At 41.8% G+C, this 20,719-nt stretch overlaps 1 protein-coding gene across 3 annotated transcripts in view; it reads right to left on the reverse strand.

Moving 5' to 3' along the window:
• Positions 1-296: 296 nt before the first annotated feature.
• tjp3 (tight junction protein 3) overlaps positions 297-20,719 on the reverse strand; it is a 43,113-nt gene continuing 22,690 nt past the window's right edge. For all 3 annotated transcript variants that reach the window (XM_060941365.1, XM_060941366.1, XM_060941364.1), the window contains 19 exons: positions 20,073-20,182; positions 19,867-19,954; positions 18,660-18,736; positions 18,500-18,569; positions 18,238-18,323; positions 18,069-18,141; positions 10,981-11,045; positions 10,649-10,712; positions 9,692-9,848; positions 9,496-9,604; positions 7,416-7,635; positions 5,461-5,660; positions 3,134-3,229; positions 2,969-3,042; positions 2,623-2,833; positions 2,045-2,145; positions 962-1,489; positions 814-851; positions 297-702 (listed from right to left, as the gene is read on the reverse strand). In XM_060941365.1, the coding sequence (XP_060797348.1) occupies positions 564-702; positions 814-851; positions 962-1,489; positions 2,045-2,145; positions 2,623-2,833; positions 2,969-3,042; positions 3,134-3,229; positions 5,461-5,660; positions 7,416-7,635; positions 9,496-9,604; positions 9,692-9,848; positions 10,649-10,712; positions 10,981-11,045; positions 18,069-18,141; positions 18,238-18,323; positions 18,500-18,569; positions 18,660-18,736; positions 19,867-19,954; positions 20,073-20,182 (2,506 nt within the window). In that variant the 3' untranslated portion in view covers positions 297-563. The remainder of the gene's footprint in view (positions 703-813; positions 852-961; positions 1,490-2,044; positions 2,146-2,622; positions 2,834-2,968; positions 3,043-3,133; positions 3,230-5,460; positions 5,661-7,415; positions 7,636-9,495; positions 9,605-9,691; positions 9,849-10,648; positions 10,713-10,980; positions 11,046-18,068; positions 18,142-18,237; positions 18,324-18,499; positions 18,570-18,659; positions 18,737-19,866; positions 19,955-20,072; positions 20,183-20,719) is intronic.

The following is a 20,719-nucleotide window of genomic DNA, read 5'->3' on the forward strand; positions in this document are numbered from 1 at the left end:
CCTTACTTACCGGAACCCTCTGCCTTATTCATAAGTGGAAAAGGACCACCAATTATTTAGATGGTGGCTCATTCACAGTGACACTGGCATGATAGTGTGTGGTGATGGTCTGAGTGTGCTCTCTTTTCACTGGTATAGAGAAACTGATCAGCTACAGCAAATAATTCAAAATGTGCCAGTAGAGTAGGTTTATCTCATAAAAAATGCATTATGTCTAGCGATTGTAGTCATGCCTGCACTTGATTGATTCAAGTGCAGTAAGTTCTACCAAAAGTATAGTACGGACTGGTGAAATATTTTGTTAAATGCATTTATTTTAAAACAGTTCACATTAAAAAAAAAAAAAGACGGGGCTGTAATGTAATACAGCAGGTAAAATAAACATTGGACATGAACATGACCAATGGTACAGGGCCTGAAAGGACCCCAGGGTTTGCAAAACAGTCCACTGGTAAGAATGTTCAGAACAAAGTCCATGAGCATAGGCCAATGACCATTAAAAAATATATATTCACATTATTTCCACAGATGTGGCGGCTCATGTGTCCTCCAGGTCATGTGTGTTACAGCTCTGTGGCAGGGCCCCATTCCATGTCATCACTTTCTTCTTCGTCATTATTATTATAGTCATCACTGTCCTCTGAACTGTCACTGCCTCTGATCTTGGTCCTTCGCATCAACATTGCTTCATGATGTGCCAACCTAGCATTACAAAAAAGGCCAGAAAAAAATGGAGAAGTTAAACAACATTTGTAAGATCGGACCAGCAAATGGTGGGTAAATTCTTTTTTTTTTTTAAATCATGATACTTACACAACCAAAGGGGTCTTTGGTGCAGCTGCCATCTGTCTCTAAACACGGAAAAATTACATGAGCATTAAATGTATTTGCGTTCCATTTCTCATCACAGTCCATATTTCTCAATGTTAAACACCAAGTGAAACATGTATAGATGTGATACCTGTTGTAGTTTCTGCTCTGTGTCAGACAGTGCGACAGGTGGTGGGCTTTCATGAGGGCGCTCCATGGGATCTGGAGCCCTAAATTCTGGAGGTCCTTCTGAGGTGGGTGTGGCAGGTGGATCAGGCTCGGTGCTGAAGTCTGAGTCTGTGAAACTGTGTGCGCCTGATAATGCTGCATTTTCTGGCTGTGAAGGTTGGGGCTCAGGGCTATAGCGGATTGGAGGCTCCCCTTGAGAGGGTAGTGTGTACTCAGGCTCAGCCTCCTCCTCTTCAGAGAATGGCACAGGCTCAGGGCTGGGTGTCTGCCGTGCAGCTGGTTCTGAGGAGCGGGCCAACGCTGAGCTGCGGCGCCACTTCATGTCTGGATGGATGGGAAGCAACTCCTCCAGGTCCTCATTGTCTGTGTAAGCCTCGCCATCAGTGTAGGGCTCACCGTCTGTGTCCTCGTAGTCGCTGGCACCACTGAGGTAGTCGGAAGCATCATTGTGGTTGAGCACGTCCAGTTCCTCATTGGCACCTTCTTCCAACTACACACACATAATTAACTCATTATTACAACTATCCATGAACGAAACATTTACAGCACATTAACTGCAAAACTAAGTAGATTCCTCAGCCTACTTATATCTTCATCTTCACTTAGTATTTTAGAAATACCATACAGGAGACTTAAATCTAAATGGCGGTTCAGGAAACTCAAATACTAACCACAAAGGCCTGAATTTACATAAAGGTTTACTACATTATTTAAATAATTTACAGAACTTTTAATCCTGTGCTGTAAAGAATATCTCAAATTCTGGCAGTTGTACACAGATAATGTATGTATGTTTACATTACTGAACTATCCTTGTGGACATGCAATGCCTCAAGTTAACTACTGGGTAATTATATCTAGTTTTAAGTTTATAAACGTGCAATTTATTTCACTGAACTATTAGTCCTCAGATTTATGGAACATTGAAATGTATCTAAATTACTGACTTATCTTTTTTTCCATTGCATTTGCACTTTATGTGAGCTTTTTAAAAATATTTTTATTAAACATTTTTGCATCTGGAAGAAAAAGAAAAAAGTCTTACCATCACTTCTGAGACCCAGACAGGCTTTGACTGTTGTTGCCGAATCTTCTCTTTAAGAATTTCGTACCACACATTTGAAGTGGGCTGCAGATCGATGTGTGCTGAGGAAAAACAGAGCGTTTGTTTGGTACAAGTACAAAATATTATGTGAGGAATATGCATAAGAACAAGAACACAACAATGGTCATATTATCTAAGCTAGTGATGAATCGATTCTCTGGACCTCCATGATGCACAGCATCAGGAATTTAATCCAAACCTCAGTACCTGAAAAATAAATAGGCCCTTGAACCTAATATATTCTGTTGATGGAAATTTCAGAAACAAAAATATCTAGAACTCCAATAAACAGGCAAATTATTATTGAACATATTTACATAATGAGCCTAATATTTGGATAATGTGCAGTGCTGAGGGGCAACTTGCTGAGTTGCAGCATGGGTGCTGAGGGAGGTAGTGGAATTTATTTTACAATAAAGTGGTTTTCCTGGCTCGATCGATCGATAGATAATGATGAACCATTGCTCTAAGAGACAAGCTAATAGATGAGCATGTGTAAAGAAATAGTGTTTGTTTACCAGCAAAAAGGTGGCTGTATTGTTTCTTCAGCTTTAAGGCATGACTGTACAGTTTGCGTGAGCTTTTCTTCGAATTGGGGTCATATCTCTGTCTCATAACTTTCACATCTTTGCGGCTGTGTGGCTCCAGGAACAGCACTATAGGATGATACTGGATGTAACTGAGTCTCTCCACTGCAGTGGGTGTGATGTCCAGGAGAGGGTGCCTTTCCTGCAACAAAGAATATTTACAAAACCACATACAGTAAATCTGTCCATTGGTGCTTGTTTTAGCACCAGTTTAATTAGTGTATAAAGTATACAGATTTGAGAAGGAAAGAGAACAAAGATTTATAACCAAGTTTACCTGCTCTGCTATTCTTTTTACTGCGTCCAACTTAATGACAGACGGTCTATCTCCACCACCCCTGGACACCATTTCTGCAGAAACACACAACAAACTAAACCCAGTCATCAATTCTATAAAGCAAGAAAATTTGATGAACATTTCATACAAAAATGTTAAACATACCTGCCACCTCAAATTCATCAGGCATTTCTCGAGCCAGTTTCTCATTTGCAATGTCATTCAGGGGGCCCATGATGACAATTGGCCGTTTAAAGTTGGCTGGGGGGGGGGGGGGAGGAATAAAAAAAGCTTCATGAGACTGAAATAATTGTTTTATTTATATATAGGAGGGTAAGTCAAAAAGTTCTAAGACAAATTGAAAAAAAAATCTTTATTTATGAAAATAAAGGTATTTCTCTACATATCCTCCATTAAGATTCAAGATTTTTATTTGTCATATACACAATAACAGACACAGCGGATTATTATTGGGAAATGAAATTCTTATTTTGCAACTGCCTGACCAAACTATGCTTACCAATATAAAAAGAAATATATATATAAAAAATATAAAGTGCATATGGAATGCAAAATATAAAGGTAGAGTGAAAAATGAAGATAACATTGAAAAAAAAAAGAGAGGCAAACAAACAATGTGCAAACAGAGGTAGATATACTGTGCAATGTCTTGTGCAAAATTGCTAATATAATCCGTGGTTCAAAGCCTGATGGAAATATAGAGGTAGATGGTGATTATAATCCGTGGTTCAAAAGCCTGATGGCCTGAGGGTAAAAACTGTTTGTCAGTCGAGTAGTCCTTGCTTTCACACTCCTGTAGCGTCTGCCAGATGGTAGGAGCGTGAATAGTCTGTGTTGTGGGTGTGTTTGGTCCCTGATGATGCTCTGTGCCCTTTTTGTGACCCGGGTGTTGTAAATGTGCTGTAGTTGGGGGAGGACAGCTCCACAGATGAACTGTGCCATTTTAATGACACGCTGGAGAGCCTCTCTTTTTTTTAAAGATATTTTTTGGGGCTTTTTTCACCTTTATTGGATAGGACAGTGTAGAGACAGGACAGGAAATAAGTGGGAGAGAGAGACGGGGAGGGATCGGGAAATGACCTCGGGTTGGAATCGAACCCAGGTCCCCGGATTTATGGTATGGCGCCTTAGCCACCTGATCCACGGCGCCCCCATGCTGGAGAGCCTTTCTGTCCTGAGTTGTGCAGTTCCCGTACCACACAGTGATGGAATTTGTCAGGACGCTCTCCACTGTGCACCTGTAGAAGTTGCTGAGGAGTTTGGTGGACAGTCCAAATTTCCTCAGCTTCCTCAGGAAGAAGAGTCTCTGTTGAGCCTTCTTGATGGTCTGCTGTGTGTTGTGTATCCAGGTGAGATCCTCACTGATGTGAGTTCCGAGGAATTTAAATGTTTTTGTAAATTTAAGTCTAAACACTTCTGCAAGTGGTGTTTTCATCAGAGAATTCCTTCTTTTTAGAATTCTGAGGGATGTCTTTCACACCTTTTGAAATTATAACATCTGTCTTAGAACTTTTTGACTTACCCTCATTTTATATATATATATATATATATATATATATATATATATATATATATATATATATATATGTGCGCACTGCCTAAAAGCAGAGCTCCCGATGAGTGTAAAATGTGTTTGTAAGTGGTGGCCAGAGTGGTCTCTCATTATTCAGGTTCCGGGCAGAGCTGTCAGTCCAGGAAGCTGTATTTGTTATGCTACAGACGCTCGCTGTGGTGTTTATATCACTATGTGCCTCCATCAGAGGTTTAGTACAGTATGTTATAAAGCTTTGCTGTCTGTCATCCTGAATTTCATACACAATGTAAAGTCTGTGTGCACTGATTATTGAGTGTGTTTTGTTTGCGTTCGGTGCATTGGTTGAACTGTGGTTTAGCACGAGACTTTGAGCACAGAGGCTAATGGTGCACGTTTGGCTAACTTGTAGAGGCTTGCACTCTTGGTTGAGTGGCGCAAGGTGTGTAACGTTCAGAGCCTACTTACATTACTCTGCAAAATTGTGCATTTGTTTACATTATTTTTGTTTTCTTCAGTTTTCACAGTGCTCGGTGTATGGTGTTTGATGTCTGGTGTTCGATGCTATACTCATGCTCAAGAGGAATAAAACCCATCTGCACCCATCAGAGACTCTCCGCTGTAATTCTTAATGCCAGGGGCTGCCACAGTGTTAGTAAATAATCCCACGTTAATTTTTAAAAAACAAATTAAAAATAAGCACTGAACCAGCCATTAGGTCGATGCATTACCATATTCTCTTAAGTATGGGGCTGTGTGGGGAGCTCTGCTATTAAAGAACCCTTTTAAAGTTGCACTGACTGCACGTGCTAAACTTTTCACCAAACACATTTGAATCCTATGTTTGAAAATGGTTCTTAATTTGAACTAAGCTTTATGCAACTGGGTTTTATTTTCAAGAGTAAAAACATGTAAATTTCTCAGTGGTCCATCTACTCACCTTCCTTCAGCACAACTTTCTCATATGCTGGAAACTTGCCCTGGATGGTCAGTTGAAGGAGGTCATCTCGTGTTCTTCGGACAGGCTTCTTGGCTCCCCGGAGACCTCGCAGCTTCCAAAACTCTGCCCTGGGAGCTGAGGCCTGGCGTTCTGCCATCTGGATTCTCTGAGTCTGCTCAGCAATGGCTAGAGTTTCAGCTCTGACACACACACACACACACACACACACACACACACACTGTTGTGGTCAGCTTTTACTGCACAAACTACAATGGTGCATACTATAAACATGGTTTTACTGGTTATGAGGATCTGGTCTTATCATGAGTTTCTCCTAGAAGCCGAGTCTCAAGTATGCTTCTCAGCTCTGATGTTTACATTTCACAATTCTAGAGATTATGCTTTTTCCCCCCACTGTAAGGCACAATACTGTCCATATGTCAAGTGGTAACTGTAACAAACCTTCCCTAAATAAATATGGAAAAAAACCAGGAGGACAGCCCCTAAACACAGTTGAATCTTATATTAAATTGTGTTCAATTTTTCATTAAAGGCTCTATTAGCTGGTTGTAAATTATATCTTTACCACTTTGCTTCTGAGGTATGATTTGACATTGCAGATGAATTTTCAAATGTAACTGATCAGAAGGTGTTGATTAAGTAAGCAATAACACACAACACACTGTACTGTTGCATGAAAATAATGCATGCCAGAGAGGTTTTCTATAACAGCAGCTCTGACAGTGCCTGTAAATGATGGAGTCTATTATCAGCACTTTGTAAGGGCCTCTGCATGCTCTTGCGACAAGGCTTTCGCAGACAGCTTTTCGCAGACAGTTGTAATTTATCGTTGAGCGGGGAGTAATAGGCGTGCGCGATGTTATTCACCGCCACAACGCAAGAGGGAGCAAAGTCACGAAATCGCTAGGAGTAGTTGGTGGGTGTGGTTAGTGGAGTGTTTATCCTCCGGTTACTTATTATGACTAGAACTGGAGTCGTATAGATGTACGTACTTCCTCACTTCCTCGATCAACCGCTCTTCGTGCTGCTCCATCTTCGCTCGTGTTTTTAAAAATGGCGGTCGTGAAAACAAACCAAACCGGGAAAGCAGGGAAGTGGAAGTGCGTGTACAGCGGATGTAGAGTGGACTAATCGGAGCCCTCTTGTCTGCGACGCTGTCTGCGAGGCTTCTGCGGTGGTCACAATTTTTGGGAGGTGCGCGCAGAGCGTCTGCGAAGGTGAGGGGGCTACGCAGACGCTATCTGCGACGCTATCTGCAAGGACTGGGTTGTCAGCATAAATTGGCCTTAACAGTCACAGGCAAAGCTATAACTAAGTTTTCCGACATGTGAGTCTTCAGGACAGCAGATTTTGGGTTTTCATCCTGACGGTGTTGAGTGGGGTTGAGGTCAGGGCTCTGTGCAGGCTACTCAAGTTGTTCTATGCCAACCTTGGCAAACCATGTTTTCATGCAACGCGCTTTGTGCACAGGGGTATTGTCATACTGGAACAGGTTTGGGCCTCTTAGTTCCAGTGAAGGGAAATTGTAATGCTACAGCATACAAAGACATTCTGTACAATTGTGTGCTTCAGAACTGTTTGGAGAAGGCCCACATACAAGTGTGATGATCAAGTGTTCACATACTTTTGGCTATGTATTGTGTAATTGGAGTGGGGTGGAGGGAGGAACTTGGTTAAATAATATAACGAGTTTGCTATTTATGCTATCATTCTGTTGTAAATATGAAAAATCTACAAATGTATTTTAAAAATGCTGGTTATGCGGCCATGAATCTGTGAGATAACTCAACAACTGTGCTGATATCAGAAAATAATGGCGTTAATGAAAATACAGGACACATTTGTAAATATCTACATAAAGAAAAACAAAGACCTTGAATTTGGTACAGAGTCAAACATTATGAACACATGAATAGTAGCTGCTTTTCTCTCACCTGCTGTGGCTGGGTATAGTGCCCTTGTCCAGCTCATATAGATTGGTTCCCATTCGAACAGCCATCCAAGTTCCCAGTTTCCCACGGTACATTGTATCTATTACACGGAAAACCTCCCCCCGGGTGAAACTCAGGCCAAGTCTATCCTCCGGTTCATGGTCAAAGTGAGTGCGGATGTAGAAGGAATCGCCCAGGCTGGACTTCAGGATCTTCTTATAAACTGGACATATGAATTGCACATTAGCACCATTAGACTGTAGCACTTCTAAAACTAAGTCACAGTTCAAAATGACCATTTCTTAACTTGTATGGAATCGCTGATGTTTGGCACTTTCGAAATCCCACATCTTGAGATATTTTCCCAATTTATTCATAAATTACTTTTTGCACATGGATTATTTTTTTCTTGACAAAAATTTCCTGCCCTTAGACTCCGACAGTGAGTATCATGCAATAGTGATTTCTGATCATGCCCATTATTAATGATGTATAAAATCAACCTGTTCTGGAAGGACTCTGACTCTGCAACATGACTAAGCAAGCAACATGAAAACCAAGGAGCCTCCAAACAGGTCAGAGACAAAGTTGTGAAGAAGTATAGATCAGGGTTGGGTTATAAAAAATATCCCAAACTTTGAACATCCCAGGGAGCACTATTAAATCCATTACAGCAAAATGGAAAGAACATGGCACCACTACAAACCCGACAAGAGAAGGCCGCCCACCAAAACTCACAGACCGGGCAAGGAGGGCATTAATCAGAGATGCAACAAAAGATACCAACGATAATGCTGAGGGAGCTGCAAAGATCCACCGTGGAGATGGGAGTATCTGTCCATAGGACCACTTTAATCTGTACACTCCACAGAATGGGGTTTTATGGAAGAGTGGCCAGAAAAAAGGCATTGCTTAAGAAAACACATTTGGAGTTTGCCCAGCAGCATGTGGAAGAAGATTCTCTGGTCAAATGAGACTAAAATTGATCTTTTTGGCCATCATGGGGAAATGCCATGTACGGCGCAAACCCAACACCCTGAGAACACCATTCCAACAGTGAAGCCTGGTGGTGGCAGCATCATGCTGTGGGGATGTTTTTCATCTGCAGCCACAGGAAAGCTGGTCAGGACTGAAGGAAAGATGGATGGCACTAAATCCAGGGCAATTCTGGAGGAAAACCTGTTTGAGTCAGCCAGAGGTTTGAGACTGGGATGAAGGTTCACGTTCCAGCAGGACAATGACCCTAAACATACTGCTAAAGCTACACTGGAGTGGTTTAAAGGGAAACGTTTAAATGTCTTGGAATGACCTAATCAAAGCCCAGACCTCAATCCAATTGAGAATCTGTGGCATCACTTGAAGATTGCTGTACACCAACGCAACCTATCTAACTTGTAGGAGTTGGAGCAGTTTTGCCTTGAGGAATGGGCGAATATCCCAGTGGCTAGATGTGCTAAGCTAATAGAGACTTACCGTACCCCAAGAGACTTGCAGCTGTGATCGCAGCAAAAGATGGCTCTACAAAGTATTGACTTTGGGGGGGGGGGGGGGGGGGGGGGGGATACCTATGCACACTCCAGATTTCTGTTTTGTTTTTTTTATCTTTATTGTTTGTGTCACAATAAAACAACAATTTTCACCTGTAAAGTGGTAGGCATGTTGTGTAAATCAAATGGTGCTAACACCCAAAAATTCATTTTAATTTCAGCTTGTAATGCGACAAAACAGAACAAACACCAAGGGGGATGAATACTTTTGCAAGACAATGTAAGGGGACAAACTGCAGCATACAGTGCTCGAAAGGAATGCCTTTAGAAAATAATTAATGATCTCTTGAGTTTGGAGGCAACACTTGCTGTGATTCTATCACCTGATTTATATAAGAAACATCTGATGCTTCTAACGAAATATAACCTTTTATCTACAAAAACAGGCTAAAAGTCTCATTTAAAAAAAATAAAATGTACATGGCTTATGAACATGGTGAAAAGCCTGGAGTGATCACTGCACATCAGTTAGGTCATCTTCTTATAAACTGAAACAAGACAGTTATTGGCTCCCAAAAGAGGATGCGTGTACTCACTGTCCATTTTATTCTGAGTGATCATGTCGATGCGTTCTCCAGAACGAATGTCCATAAGGAACATGGCAGCCTCTTCTCTAGTGAAACGATTGAAGTCAACCCCATTGACCTGCGTAACAGTAAAATATCAAGTGTTAAAAGAATACATGTGGAAACAGAAAGCAATAATATGATGCAGTGGAAACAGAAATCCAACCTGCAGTATCTGATCCCCCTCTCTCATGCCCTCTCTGCGAGCAGGGCTGTTAGGTTGGATGCCTCCGACAAAGATGCCTATGTCGTTGCCCCCTACAAGCCGGATACCCACACTGCTCTCCTTAACAAACCCTACCATGTTCTGGTCTGAGCTGTAGCTGCATTGGAAAAATAGGATTTTTGAGCAAATTACAAAATTCAGTCAACATTCAGTCAGTACATTTACATGCACATCCAAATCGAGCTGCTGTCAGTAATCGAGCTAAGGGTCCCAGCAGGGGTGCCAGAGAAATCCAATCCTACATGCACACAAGGAAATCGAGCTATTGTGTGAGGTACATTGTGCACCTGAGCCACAGGTGGCGCTACACGCCCCATCGTGTTGGTACACTTCCGGTTGTCGTCATGAAGAAGAGCTATTCAAGAGTGTAAACAAAGTTATCAGTTCCGTGTTCTCCATTGCGCGTTTTTCTCCCATCCATGAATTTTAATATATTCAACTCCTTAAGCTGAATGAGCATGAACTCTGTCTCCTCATTGCTCCAGAAGTGCACGTTTCTGCTTGCCATTTTCTCTTCTTCGTTTGTTCCTCCTGACCTCTTCTGCTGCTCGCTACTACTGTTGTCATGCCGACCGAGGCTGTTGTGTTTCCCGCTTGTGGTCTCGTCACTCGTCACTTCCGGAAGGGGCAGTGCTGAAGTAAGTAGCTCGACTACGTAGCTCGATAGGGTTTACATGCACTAAGTAGCTCGGCAAAAATCGCATAATCTAGGTCGTGTAGCTCGATTACGAGAAATCAAGTTCGGTTCAATTTCAGCCTAGCTAAGGTGTTTCCATGCCATTTAGAACTTCGATTTCAGTCGAGCAACGGCAGAAATTCGATTTTCTCTATGTGCATGTAAACGCACTGAGTATCTACACATTCCAACACTAATTTGAATACGAAAATGCTGTTTACCCCAGGTTAGGTGTAGGACCTGCATCAGGTGGGAGGGAGTAAAGAGGCTCTTCTACAGACCTGGCTGAATAAATGAGCAACAACACAATGTTACTGCCTAGCCAAGTGAAGCATAAGAACAGGGAACATGCTGCACACCCCTTTATTTGCTTTCAGCTTGTTCAAAAGGAAAATAAAATCACTTGGTAGCATGAAAATCAGTGACCTCTTAATCTTATTCTTAATAAGTTACTTATACCAGAATGTGTGCATGATCTTCAACCTTCGCTGGATTAACAATCAGACCTCCAATGTATGATACTGGATTTAATTAGCAGGCCTTTGAGACATACCGTTCAGCCTGGTGTGCTTGGATCTTGAGAAATCAGATCGGAGAGTGGAGTTTGCCTCTGGCAAGCTAGAGGAAAAGTACAAAGTACATGCAGTAAACATAATTTAACTACATTACTGTTCATTAAACAGTTACACAGTAAAGATTTTATAAGGCTGTGGTGGGTAAATGACTGTCCAGAGCAAAAAATTACATTTACACAATTTTCCCCTCCCACAAAATGAAGTAAATCAACCAAGATAAGTTTGGTTTCTTATGTTTTGTGCTGAAACACTGAACCTAGGACAAACAGGTTTTTGTTTTCCCCTGGCTATTCAATTTGTTAAGCCTACTTGTCTGCTTGGTAACTACAAATAAACAAATAAAATGAAAAAAAAAAGACTCCTTATTTCCATCCATCCATCCATTATCCGTAACCGCTTATCCCGTGCAGGGTCGCAGGCAAGCTGGAGCCTATCCCAGCTGACTATGGGCGAGAGGCGGGGTACACCCTGGACAAGTCGCCAGGTCATCACAGGGCTGACACATACAACCCCGATTCCAAAAAAGTTGGGACAAAGTACAAATTGTAAATAAAAACGGAATGCAATAATTTACAAATCTCAAAAACTGATATTGTATTCACAATAGAACATAGACAACATATCAAATGGCGAAAGTGAGACATTTTGAAATTTCATGCCAAATATTGGCTCATTTGAAATTTCATGACCGCAACACATCTCAAAAAAGTTGGGACAGGGGCAATAAGAGGCTGGAAAAGTTAAAGGTACAAAAAAGGAACAGCTGGAGGAGCAAATTGCAACTCATTAGGTCAATTGGCAATAGGTCATTAACATGACTGGGTATAAAAAGAGCATCTTGGAGTGGCAGCGGCTCTCAGAAGTAAAGATGGGAAGAGGATCACCAATCCCCCTAATTCTGCGCTGACAAATAGTGGAGCAATATCAGAAAGGAGTTCGACAGTGTAAAATTGCAAAGAGTTTGAACATATCATCATCTACAGTGCATAATATCATCAAAAGATTCAAAGAATCTGGAAGAATCTCTGTGCGTAAGGGTCAAGGCCGGAAAACCATACTGGGTGCCCGTGATCTTCGGGCCCTTAGACGGCACTGCATCACATACAGGCATGCTTCTGTATTGGAAATCACAAAATGGGCTCAGGAATATTTCCAGAGAACATTATCTGTGAACACAATTCACCGTGCCATCCGCCGTTGCCAGCTAAAACTCTATAGTTCAAAGAAGAAGCCGTATCTAAACATGATCCAGAAGCGCAGACGTCTTCTCTGGGCCAAGGCTCATTTAAAATGGACTGTGGCAAAGTGGAAAACTGTTCTGTGGTCAGACGAATCAAAATTTGAAGTTCTTTATGGAAATCAGGGACGCCGTGTCATTCGGACTAAAGAGGAGAAGGACGACCCAAGTTGTTATCAGCGCTCAGTTCAGAAGCCTGCATCTCTGATGGTATGGGGTTGCATTAGTGCGTGTGGCATGGGCAGCTTACACATCTGGAAAGACACCATCAATGCTGAAAGGTATATCCAGGTTCTAGAGCAACATATGCTCCCATCCAGACAACGTCTCTTTCAGGTAAGACCTTGCATTTTCCAACATGACAATGCCAAACCGCATACTGCATCAATTACAGCATCATGGCTGTAAGAAGAAGGGTCCGGGTACTGAACTGGCCAGCCTGCAGTCCAGATCTTTCACCCATAGAAAACATTTGGCGCATCATAAAACGGAAGATACGACAAAAAAGACCTAAGACAGTTGAGCAACTAGAATCCTACATTAGACAAGAATGGGTTAACGTTCCTATCCCTAAACTTGAGCAACTTGTCTCCTCAGTCCCCAGACGTTTACAGACTGTTGTAAAGAGAAAAGGGGATGTCTCACAGTGGGAAACATGGCCTTGTCCCAACTTTTTTGAGATGTGTTGTTGTCATGAAATTTAAAAATCACCTAATTTTTCTCTTTAAATGATACATTTTCTCAGTTTAAACATTTGATATGTCATCTATGTTCTATTCTGAATAAAATATGGAATTTTGAAACTTCCACATCATTGCTTTCCGTTTTTATTTACAATTTGTACTTTGTCCCAACTTTTTTGGAATCGGGGTTGTAGACACAGACAACCATTCACACTCACACCTACGGTCAAATTTAGAGCCAGTAATAGATGACTTGCAACCACGTAATCAAAATGTGCTGTGTCATGAGTGTCCGCCATGATGGTGGATAAACAAAGCAACTAGGATGACAGCTGCTGAAAACGTGTCTGTAAACGATGCTGAATTTTCTCAGTATTACCACGATTTGAACGGTCGAGCAAAGATTCGATACAAAGAAAAGATAGATGTGTGGTTTTGACCCATATTATTTTAAAAAGTCAGACTTTTCTGAAGATAAGACGCTTCTACCGACCATCAAGTATGAATACAGGTTATTACATCCAGTGCCTTTTTGTCCAATAGTTAAAACATTTCGTCCAAAGCCTTTTTCATATGCACCATCAATTATTTTATATTTCAGGTATTTGTTTGTTTGAAAAAAGGAGGAGTCCTCAACGGAATTTGACTGAAGCAAAATATTTTTGTAAAGCAAATGAATGCCATAGTATGTGCTCTTTGACACTAAAGAGTGTACTGAGGCGGGTAACCACGTAGGCCTGTGCCACTTGCTGACCCTGGGATGAGTTAACTCCCTTGTCATTGTAAGCTGCTCGCTTGCATGTCTGTTTCTGGCTGGATCATATTAAATCTTCAGGCGTGGAGCAGCACGCCCGCAGAGGCTTTGTTCGCGAATACCGGGCTGAGGCGTGGTCCTACCAACTTGAGACCATGCTCTTTTGAAGGGGAAGGCTTAGGGAGGTGCCTGTAAAATTTGGTTTTGCTGTAAGCGCGCTCCCCTGGCTGAGTTATTAATTTTTAAAACTGTCTGGATTATATTAAATCTTTAGGTGCAGAGCAGCGCTCTTGCAGGGGCTTTGTTGGTGAACACCGGAATACCTGAAATATAAAATAATTGATAGTGTATATGGAAAAGGCTTTGGATGAAATGTCTTAACTATTGAACGGAATGGTTGCTGGATGAAGTGTCCTGATCCCCTCGTTTCCTCTCCATACTAAGCCTCAGAGTTTCCTCACCCTCTTTCCGAATCACAGACGGAATTCTAAAAAAATCAGAACATGCCACGGTCACAAGTACTTTTGTGACCACAACCATATACAGCACAAAGATATGGCATAGCTAAAAGAACGCTTAAAGCAGTGGAAAAACAAAGAGTTGCACACACGTGACTATGTTTTGTATGGAATGTTGCTTGACCCTGCATTTGTATGTCCACCAACATGGCTGACATCCGGGTTTCTAGTTTGCTTTGACGTCACTTACAAGTCAAGGATTAACCTAGCCTGCATGTCTTTGGACTGTGGGGGAAACTGGAGCACCCGGAGGAAACCCACGCAGACACGGGGAGAACATGCAAACTCCACACAGAAAGGCCCTCGCCGGCCACTGGGCTCGAACCCGGACCTTCTTGCTGTGAGGTGACAGCGCTAAACCACTACACCACCGTGCCGCCCTCCTTATTTACAGTCCTATGCAAAAGTCTTCGGCACATAATTTTTTTAGTATAAACTTTATAGTTTTTTTTTAATGACTTCTACATTACTGAGTCAGTACAAAAACATTTCAGATATCCCAACATTAGTTTTCCAGCACAAAATTAACTCACCATAATGCAGGCTGCTGGATTTTGTTGCAAAAATAAGAAGCAAGTGTGACAGTTTCCAGAACTGTGGCTGGTTCTGCAAGATGCTCAGTAAAACCTACAACTCATTTCCTTATAAAACCTGCACCTGAGACTAATATTTTTTTAACAAGGCAAAGGGTCATCACACCAAATATTGATTTTGTTTAATTTATTACCATTTACTGCTCTTTATATTATTTTGTATGTACAAACATTTAAATTTCATTATTGTTGAAGGCATCTTTGTTCAACAGCATTTCTTTGCATATACCCAAGACTTTTGCACAGTACTATACATTCACCAAAAAAAAAAAGTTTTTCTTTGGTATGTAGCCATGTTTAAACTTCTAACTATAGCACAGGCTTCTGAATTTTGTTTAAATTCACAGCACGAACACACAGCTGGAACTGTGCCTGGTAGTCTGTGAAGATTCTCAGGCCCTGTCCACACGGCAACGGATTCAGGCGAATCTGATAAAATTGTTTATCGTTTCGGCCTGGCGTCCACACGGCACCGGCGTTTTGGGTACCCCAAAACGAAATCTTTTGAGAACGGGTTCCAGAGTGAAAAAAATCTGGCAACGGCCCTGTTGCGAAGTCGTCTGGATGAGTAGAACGGATTTGTTTACGATGACGTCACAACCACATGACTGTCAGTGCTTCACGCCGGGTAGAAGTGTAACGAACTCGATGCAAGTTGTCGACAAATCCTATAACTTGGTTCATGAAACGCGCTTACAAAATATTTTCACTGTGAATATTGTGTAATGGTGCAAAGTGTGAGAGAGAGAGAGAGAGAGAGTGAGAGAATAGCCCTTAGGGCAGAGTCTTTAGTCTAAACACTGCGGAAGCAGTACCAAACCGCGCACCGCCCGTGCGCTTTCCAAAAACAAAAACAATCCTGCCAGCAAACATAGGAAAAAAAAAAAAGGAGCAATCTCACCTCTTCAGATGTTGGTTTGGTTTAAGTCCGACAATACATTCCTCAAAAAGGGCGTAGAAGAACAAAGTAATCCATCAACATGTAGCATTCAATTTATTCCGGACCATTAAAGAATTCTGGAGGATATCAGAATGTTGGCGTACCGGCTTCCATCTACCCCCATTCATTCCTCTTTCTGCATTTTTTGTTTTACGCTACTGATTAATAATCAAAACTTTATGTGGCTGATGCTACAGAAGAAGGGGTTTATGCGCATGCATCTACTTCTATTGTTCTGGTGTCTCCGATGGGACTGTCTTACAGCACACGTAGAGGTGTGGCATGTGTATTGCATCGTTTTCAGCAAGCGCTGCATTGCCATATGTACCTGATATTTTACTGATCCGTTGCCCATGTGGACGCGATATTTAAAAAAAAAATCTCGTTGCCGTTGTCGTGTGGATATAGCCTGAAGGCCAGTTTATGCTGACAACCCAGTCCTCGCAGATAGCGTCGCAGGCAGTGTCTGCATAGCCCCCCCACCTTCGCAGACGCTCTGCGCGCACCTCCCAAAAATTGTGACCACCGCAGAAGCCTCGCAGACAGCGTCGCAGACAAGAGGGCTCTGATTGGTCCACTCTACATCTGCTGTACACGCACTTCCGCTTCCCTACTTTCCCGGTTTGGTTTGTTTTCACAACCGCCATTTTTAAAAACACGAGCGAAGATGGAGCAGCACGAAGAGCGGTTGATTAAGGAAGTACGGACATCTATACGACTCCAGTTCTAGTCATTATAAAAAAAAAAAGTTCTAGTCATTATAAGTAACTGGAGGATAAACACTCCACTAACCACACCCACCAACTACTCCTAGCGACTTCGCGCCCCCTTGCGTTGTGGCGGTGAATAACATCGCGCACGCCTATACTCCCCGCTCAACGATAAATTACAACTGTCTGCGAAAAGCTATCTGCGAAAGCCTTGTCGCAAGAGCATGCAGAGGCCTTTAGTCATCCAGGTCATAGTAAACTGTGGGTGGTAAAAGAGAGCAACTGGACTTGCTTGAAGATTCTTGAAGACGTTTCACCTCTCATCCGAAAGGCTTCTTCAGTTCTGTCTGACTAATAGGGAGATCACCTTAACGGGCAATCCATTGATCACCCTAACGACTCTCGAGGCCATTCACACCCAGCCTCCAGTGACCCACACCAACAGGATGACTCAGGTGGGGTTTACATTAGACCGTATCAGCGGATCATCAGATTAACGTTTTTAAAAACAATTCGCGTGCACACAGCAACACCAATACACGATTCGCATGCACACAGCAACGCCAATACACGATTCGCGTGCACACAGCAACGCCAATACACGGATACGCTAATCACATGACTAATTAGACGGCACGCAAGTTGAAATGTAATGTGTAAATTTCTCCTCAGCGGCTCGGCTCCGCAGGCATCCTGCGCTCCAAATCACTCCGCCCTGAACAGCGAGTGCCCTCTGGAGGGTGCGCACTCCGGCCCTGCGCAGCTCACAGAGCGCGCGAGTGAAGCACACGAGCAGTGATTCGGGACTGAGCCGCTGTGTGTGAGATCCCAGTGCATATCGGGCATGCGCAAGTCACTCACCACTTGCAAGTGGAAGGATGGCAAGCCTAAAGACAATCATAACTACACAATGGGCAGTATTTGTATCAGTATTTGCAGTATTTTCATACTTTTATACTCTTTAATGAAAGGTGATACAAGGCGGAAGTCCGCGCTGTTTTTCAGCAGTTGCGTCACATGACCAACGCCAGCGAATCAGGAAGGTGGATGTCACAGTGATGTTGTCCAATGACGACGTCAGCTAGAGCTCAGCACAGTGTATCCTCGTATCTCAATGTTTACACAGCACCGGATCAGATACGAACTGGGTTGAATACGTGGGCCCTGGCGGATTCCCGTTTCCCGGCGTTTTAATGTGAACGGACAGTGCATCCGCGAAGAAAACGAGACAGATACGGCCTAATGTAAACTTGGCCTCAATGACACCTTAGGATTGCTTTTCATCCATGAGAGGATAAATACCTGATACTCCCTATTAGTCAGACAGAACTGAAGAAGCCTTTCGGATGAGAGGTGAAATGTCTTCAAGAATCTTCAAGCAAGTCCAGTTGCTCTCTTTTACCACCCACTGTGCCTGGTAGTGTGAATGTTCATACAGTGACACTGTGTGTAAATACAGACTATTCCTCCTCTTTCAAAATATAATTTCATTAAAAAAAAAAAGATATAATTTGAAGCTAGAGTATGAAGTGAAAGCAAAATTCAGGGTTCCATGGCTAACTTCATTAACCTCAGTTTAGTGCTTACAAAAAGCTGGAAAGTTAAATACATGTATTGTGTTTGAAAAGTACCTATGATTGCTGTCGTTATCAGTGCTGCCTGATCTCCTGAGTGGAGAAGGTGCTCTCTCAGACGGAGGGAGGTCTGGGGATTAACAATGCAAGGCATTAAAATGTGTTCAAAAGATGGAGGTGTAAAGATCAGAACAGGTGAGTGGTACATTAATGACAGTGTACAGACCAGATGGAGGTCTGGGAGGTGAGGAGGCTCTGTAATGAATCTCTGGTCTACTTTTAACTGATGGCACTCGAGTTTGAGCAGCAACGCTGAAATACAAATATTTATGGAACTCAGAAAAAAAAGGAGTATATTTACAAAGATAGAAAATTATTATTTGTCCTGATCTTGTGTGGAAATTGAATGTAAAAGAGTCTGGAAATATTCTAGTTATTCTATTATATAAACTGCTTCTGCAAGGTTTTAATGCCTAAGGAATTCTTACTCGTGTGTACGTGTGGCGTGTGGACTGGGAACCACTGGGTAACTTGCATCAGAGTCAGAATCTGACGGACCTGCATGAACATAAATTTCAGCATCATATATTTTCAAAAGAGTTTCTCCAATCTACTTAGCTAAAATGTGTCCGATTTCACCATGCTCACCTCTCTTGATGGGTGTTGAGGGTTTTGACCATTTTGGGGCCGCAACCATGGGGGATAGTGCTATCTCAGGCGTGGCCCTGCCGAAGCATAAGGAAGAGGTGAGAGAGTGAGAAGGTGGAATTTGTTTGTAGCCAGCAACATGGAGGGAAATGTGGACGATAAAAATTAACAGAGAATGTTAAAGAAGCATTAATAGGGTGGTGCCCTTTTTTTTTTTTGGTTGGTGTGTGTGTGTGTGTGTGTGTGTGTGTGTGTTTTTGTTTAATTTGCAAAATGGCGTATTACTGCCTGGCTTCTGATAACACCGTTACAGGCACTGCTTATCACAGCAAATGGTACAGGAACTAATCAGAGCCAGTTTAAGATATATGGGCATTTTCCCAGCCTTCAAATCATATCCTTATAAATATATTCCCAAACAAAAAGAAAAATAATATTTATTCTTTGACTCTCATTAGGGTTTAATGGTTCTTTTAAAAGCACCAAGATATTCACCTCAAAACCTGATGTCTGTTTATATCAAATTAAAAGTAGATCTACATTTTAAAATGTTGATGAATTCCGAATAAGTAATCAGGAGTTTTAAGCTTTCAGTCATGGTTGGTGAGAAATGTGACCAAACTATAACATTAAACCAAAAAAATAAATAAGAAAAAGTTTATTTTATGGCTGATTTTTCAGTACATATTCTCTAAATCATACATGTACCATAGTCCTAATTTAATATGACTTGACTGAATCATATCACGTCTATGGTTATTATGTTTGCTATACCTTTGATACGATTTAAATTATTAAAATTTCATTCAATTCTGGTGATCATCTAGCGCAGCAAAATCAATGCAAATAGTCACATATTCAATGTGATTTGATTCTTTTTATTTAAGATCACAAAATGTATTACACTACAGCATAATGCTACAAAAATATGCAAAACAGGCATGAGTAACAACTTAAAGGAGAAAAAAAAAAAAAAACACAACATGTAAACAATATTTAAAAAAAAAAACCCAAACCAAAATGCACGCACAAAACCTAAATATCACAAAACATGCATAACAAAAAGAATCTATTTGTTAAATTTTAATTAAAAATAAAATTAATTCAATCTTGAACACACAGTAGATAAATGGTCCTGTACAGGAGGTTCTTGCTGGAGTTCAGCATGTTGAATGAGGAGGGGAAGCAAGGCCTCCCTCATCAATACCTGTATCTGTTGTACGAGTCCTGGCTGGACAGTGTTCCTGGTCTGAGTGCTGCTCCTGAACTTTCATCTGACTCGGACTCGGACTCATCTGTAGAAAAAGCGTTAGCTATAGATTTAAATCTTACATTCCGTACCAGAGGCAGTGAAAAGAGAAGACAGTGGGGCGAAGGCGACAAGCAGCGGAAGCGTTAGAGGAAGGGTCTCACCTCGTGGTCGAGGTCTGTAAGGGGAAGAACCGGAACCGTGACTGAGGAGGTCCAGGGAACGGCTGCGGGACGATGGCTTCAGGCCGGACGGAGAAAGGTCAGGGAGCACCCTGGGAAAAGGAGGGAAGGACAGAGTCACAATCTGAGTGTTGTAGAGTCAGACAAGACACATCAGGTCACATACAGAAAATAAAAGCAAAAGGTCCATTCTGGAGAACCTATTGTCTATTGTTAAATGTGCTAAAATGGAATTATGTCAACATGGCAGTTCCCTTCATTAGTAATCATGCATACTATCTTTTAGCATATTGATATATTTATTCCCCATCACCTGCCTGATATCTATCCATCCAGCCTAAACCTGCCACCACCCCTGTCTTTACTGAGGATAAAAGGCTTGCACTAAATAAAAAGTTATTTCAGTTAGTAAATAATATAAATACTAACTTTATATAATTAGTATTTTTGAAAATCATATTTTACATTAAAAGATAAAACACATAAGGCGGCGAGAAAACAGAAAAAAGATGCACATGTGTACATCATCATAGCCTGGTAGTTGATCAGTTTTCCTCTTACCTGAGGGTGGATTCGAACCTGATTACTGTTTGCTGAATAACTTCGATAGCTAACTAGCACTAACCAGC

The sequence above is a fragment of the Neoarius graeffei genome, chromosome 15 (genome assembly GCF_027579695.1).
Source record: "Neoarius graeffei isolate fNeoGra1 chromosome 15, fNeoGra1.pri, whole genome shotgun sequence".
Lineage (NCBI taxonomy): Eukaryota > Metazoa > Chordata > Actinopteri > Siluriformes > Ariidae > Neoarius > Neoarius graeffei.